Raw genomic sequence first — 5,239 nt, forward strand, 5'->3', positions numbered from 1 at the left:
TAGATAGATAGATAGATAGATAGATAGATAGATAGATAGATAGATAGATAGATAGATAGATAGAGACCAGTTAGACCAGTGCGCCACCTGCTGGCTGGAGAGGTTAAACTTGTATTTATCACCTTTATTGGAAGAATGTTGAGGGAGAAAGGTTTTCTATTTCAGGTTTACTCATGCATACAAAAAGGATTCACTGAAATACGTTTGACTTGGTTTAAAATATGACAACATAGAAAGTGGAGTCAGAAAACAGTTTGGCTGCAGTGCTTTGCTGCTGTTTGTGCTGAGCAGGCTGCACGGATCTACACAAATATATAGATATATGTGTATGTGTGTATTATTTGTACAGTATGATACAGAGTAAACACCTCTTTAGTGCAAGTTCCAGCTAATTTGCCTTTGTAGCTACATGATAGATGCTAAGCTCACTTATGGTTCCAACAGTATTCCACTACAGACGGGTATCTGTACAGAGAAGATGCATCGTTTATAAACCACTGAGTTTAAAATCTTTGTAAAACAATGATGGGTGCATTTGGATAAGACTGAACGCTATGCAAGGTCAATGGTTTTGGCTGGTGTAGCACCACTTTCAAGTATACAGAGTATTTACAATGCAGGGAAGTAAACATTGGTTTCACAGCTGGGAAAGGATTCTGTCTGCATGGGAAACAGCACTCTATAAAAAAGGTTTCCTCAGGAGTGACCACGCAAAAAACACAGTGATTATTTCACCAACACAGAAACGCTTGTGCTTTTGTGTAAACGTGTAGAAGAAGAACCATGCTACATAGAAAAGCTGTTTGGAACACGAAGCTCCACCTGTCCCGCCTTCTTCCCGCTCAGGTGGGCTTTATTCCTTGAAGGTGGGGGTCATGGAGGTCCCCTTGTAGAAAACGTTCCTGGCATTATCCGGGCTGTCGGCTCTCTCCGGGATCAGGATGATATTATTGCTTTTTCTTTGCAGAGTCGACTCGCGACTGGAAGCTACTGAGGGGATTTCTGAGGCGTTCTCTCTAACGCCTCCTGCAGTTCCAGAGCTGCAGCCGTCTCCTGGAGTGACCCGAATGGTGGAGAGGCCCTGGTGGTGGAGCCTCTGCTCTGCCTGGCCAGTGGTCGCCATGGATGAGGTGGTGGCGATGACGTTATTGCCATGTTTGGGGTCAACAGACCCGTCGCGTATGGAGTCGGAACTCTCCGAGTCCACGTTCTGATCGTTGTGCTCTGCGGTGTGCCTCCCAGGACCCGATCCACTGCCGACACCCCCGCTCCCTGAACTCCCGCCTCCTCCATGATCCAGTGACCTCCACCTCCAGGAGCCGCTCCCGTCTGTGGACGGAGCCTGGATGACGGGCCGGGTGTTCTCAGGGTGGGCCTCTACCCTGACGATAGCCCCGGTGCTTCCAGAAATGCTGCCTGCAGTGCTGCCCAGTGAGCCGGGCCCAGTGGTGCTGCCAGGGTCGTGGTTGGTGAGTCCCCTGTGACGGGCGCCGACCTGGGCGCCTCCACTGTCGTTGAACCCCATGCTGCTGTCGTCTAAGCTCTTGGAATGGGTCTGCAGCAGACCCTGCTGCTTGGACATGGCGATCACCTGCAGGATCCTGGGCTGGCCGCTCTGGATGCTGCCCGTCTTCTCCGCCGCTCTTTGCCAGTTAGCCTGAACTGAAGTGCCGACATTCATGTCGCCGCCTCCCCCCAGTGTCCTTTGGGAGGCCGGGTTGTAGTTCTCGTGAGCTTCCTCCGGTATGTGCACCAGCTGTGAAGAGCCGGGCCTAGATTGCATGGGTATCCGGGCCCCTCCGGTGATCCCACTGCAGTTACTGGGGAGAGTGGAGCTGATTCCAGGAGGAAGCTTCGCCATATACGCACTGGCATCAAAGCCCCCGTTTAGGCCCACAGTGGCCGGCTCAGAGCTGGAGCGCAGCTCGCTGCTGCCGTGGTGAGGGAGGTGGGAGGCGTGGCCGGAGGACGAGTCGACGGAGGAGGAGAAGGAGTCCGGGGAGCATTTATGGTTGGTGTTCTTGCTTTTCCACTGGGACAGCAGCTGCTTAGAGCGGCTGGAGTCCATGGAGGCATGGTGGAGGGTGGCGGCGTGGCGCCTGGCGGCCTCTTCGTATGCAGCAATGGCCTGAGGGGTATGAACCCGAGGCAGTGTGTGGCTGAACGTCATGGCGGCGTCTTTGCTCTGCGCGCCGCAGGGGGACAGTGCCTCCATGGAGCGCTGGAGGCCGTCTTCAGGCCGCTGCACCTGGAGGCCTCGGTGAAGGACGCTCTCAGAGTGGGAGGCGGGGAGGCCGACCTCCGCGCTCATTGCTTTCATCTGCAGGTGATGGAGGACGGCCTCCTGACTGACGTGTGGCAGCGAGCAGGACGTTTGGTGCACCAGGACAGGAGGGCTGCTGGCGGCGTCCTCACTGGACTGAAAGTTTCCCACTGCATAGACACCCTGGAAACACACCAAACAGCTGCTGAGTGAAAATCAGGCTTTTATAACCACAAGCTTTTTTTGAATCCCTGAAGCCCGAAATCGAGTAAAACAGACGAAAATGGAGCTAAAGTTGCAGCATTTTCTCTGTTGAACTGTGGAACAGCGCCCCCCTCAGGTTAGGAGAGGCTTCCTGCTGTTTGCTGCATTTTTAACCTTCCTGCCTGTTTAGCCGTTTAAATGGGCCTCTTAAAGCAAGCTGTTTTTCAGTGTTTAGTCCTGTTTCTCTCATAAAGCTATGGATTCAGCTTCTACTGGGACCAACTGGATGTTTTCTCTCTCATCTTCTGACATTAAAATTGACTCAGAGCTCGTCTGATCAACTGTTTCTCTCCCAGTTTGATCCGCCTGTGGAGCTAGTTTACTGTTAGCTTTTCTAGCATGGAAAGTGTTTTTAGATCTGAGCTTATATGTTCCTCTCTATCTCTGCTTCTGTCTCCTTGAACCCCAGTGGGCCTCAGCAGATGGCCGCTCACACTGAGCCTGGTTCTGCTGGAGGTTTCTTCCTGTTCAAAGGGAGTTTTTCCTCTCTACTGTCGCTACAAGCATGCTTAGTGTGAGGGATTGCAGAAGAGTCAATGAGTCAATGCAATCAACTGGTTTTCCTTAGATAGAAACCTGAAGCAATGAGGTAAACAATAAAGATTCCTGATTCCATGTTTATCTGTTACGTCTCCTCTACCTCAGAAACATTCTTAAATGCTGCGTTCAAAACCAAAAGCGTTTTGTGTGTCAAATACACGCAAACGCAGAGATCTGGATGTTGCATCAGATGTAAGTTGAGTTACTTTGACGCTTCGATGTTCTGGCTGCTCCGTGCACTGGAAACTCTGCGCGCTGGACGCTCGGTGCCCTGGCTCCTCGGTGCGCTGGAGGCTCGGCGTGCTGGACGCTCTGCGTTCTGGCTGCTCCGTGAACTGGACGCCCTGTGCACTGGATGCTCGGCATTTTGGCTGCACAATGCATTTGACGCTCGGCGCGCTGGACACTCGCCATTCTGGCTTCCCGGTGCACTGGCCGCTGGATGCTTGGCGCCCCGGCTGCTCGATGGACTTGACGCCCTTTATTCAGCTGCTCGCTGCACTGGACGCCCTGCATTCTGGCTGCTCGGTGCAGTCGATACTAGGTGCACTGGACGCCCAGCATTCTGGCTGCTCGGTGCACTGGACGCTTGTGGAACTAGATGGTCAGCGCTCTGGTTTCCTCGTGCACTGGACGCTCAGCGTTCTGGCCGTTCAGTGCACCGGACGCTTGGCGTTCTGGCTACTCGGTGCAATTGGACACATGGCTCACTGGACATTCAATGTTCTGGACGCTCGGCGCATTGGACGCTCAAACACTTAGATGCTCCAACAGCAGCATGCTCGGACATGCCATTAGACGTCTGTATGGTTAGACATTGACTGTAACTCAGAAGCTAGGATGGCCAGATCGTGCTGGGCGTGAACGCCCCAGAGGAGAGGTGCTGTCGCCGGGCTCTTACCAGGTAAACAGCAATAGACCCTCCGATCAGGAAGCCCAGGTAGACGTCCACCGAATGGTTCTTATACTGGATGATCCGGGTCAGGCCGCAGACAATGGCGCTCATGATGAAGGAGAAGACCAGTAGAGGCTTCAGCAGCTTGGACGAGTCTGTTAGAGTGCTGTTGAAGTACATCTGTCCACATAGAAACAGAACAAACAGAGTCCACTGTTGGTGATCATCCAGTCTTTACAGCTCTACGTCTGCTGCAGCATCGGTTACCGCTCTGAATCCATCCCTTTCAACCCAACAGGACAGCGTGGAAAAGCAGGGGGGATTAGTGCCACAGGTGGACCAACAAAGCCCCAAGCAAAGCTCAGAGACGGTTCTCTATCCTGAATCCGCCCAAACCATCCACTTCCTGTTGAGTTCAGAGGTAAGGTTGGTAAGGCCGTTAGGCACAGCTCTACTACCAACCCTGGAATCATATCAATGATCCCACAGGACCACTAAATCTATCCACAAATCTAAGGAGGCGCCCCACACGCAGCAGATAGTGGCAGCTCAGTTACTTACAGATACGTAGACGGCGGCGAAGGAGGCCAGCGTGGCGTGCTGGGATGGGAAGGACTTCCTGGAACAGAGCAGAGGCAGAGGGTCATGTTCCAGAAGGCTCACAGCGTGTAGCAGCCGGTCTGATTCAGTCCAATGGTGAAATGAACCAGAACCTGACTGAGCTGCATCTAGGTGAATCAGTTCTACATCAGAACCAGGTCCTGAAAAGGTCTTGGTTGGTTCTGATTGGATCTGTTGTTTGTTTCACTCTGGTTCTGATTGGGTCTGTTGTTTGGTTCTGCTGGTTCTGATTGGGTCTGTTGTTTGGTTCTGCTGGTTCTGTCTGTTTCTGATCGGTTCTGTTGGTTGGTTCTGCTGGTTCTGATTGGTTCTTATTGGTTCTGTTGGTTGGTTCTGTCTGGTTCTGATTGGAACTGTTGTTTGTTTCACTCTGATTCTGATTGGGTCTGTTGTTTGGTTCTGCTGGTTCTGTCTGATTCTTATTGGTTCTGTTGGTTGGTTCTGTCTGGTTCTGATTGGTTCTGTTGTTTGTTTCACTCTGGTTCTGATTGGGTCTGTTGTTTGGTTCTGCTGGTTCTGTCTGATTCTTATTGGTTCTGTTGGTTGGTTCTGTCTGGTTCTGATTGGTTCTGTTGTTTGTTTCACTCTGGTTCTGATTGGGTCTGTTGTTTGGTTCTGCTGGTTCTGTCTGATTCTTATTGGTTCTGTTGGTTGGT

General features: G+C 51.9%; 1 protein-coding gene across 1 annotated transcript in view; it reads right to left on the reverse strand.

Moving 5' to 3' along the window:
• Positions 1-117: 117 nt before the first annotated feature.
• The window catches only part of LOC107081036 (lipid phosphate phosphatase-related protein type 4-like), a 15,838-nt gene continuing 10,716 nt past the window's right edge, over positions 118-5,239 (reverse strand). The window contains exons 4-6 of the mRNA XM_015369248.1: positions 4,524-4,581; positions 3,969-4,142; positions 118-2,446 (exon numbers count right to left, since the gene is read on the reverse strand). Coding sequence (XP_015224734.1) covers positions 854-2,446; positions 3,969-4,142; positions 4,524-4,581 — 1,825 coding nt within the window. The 3' untranslated portion in view covers positions 118-853. The remainder of the gene's footprint in view (positions 2,447-3,968; positions 4,143-4,523; positions 4,582-5,239) is intronic.

Source organism: Cyprinodon variegatus, unplaced genomic scaffold (assembly GCF_000732505.1).
Source record: "Cyprinodon variegatus isolate N-32 unplaced genomic scaffold, C_variegatus-1.0 Scaffold2733, whole genome shotgun sequence".
Lineage (NCBI taxonomy): Eukaryota > Metazoa > Chordata > Actinopteri > Cyprinodontiformes > Cyprinodontidae > Cyprinodon > Cyprinodon variegatus.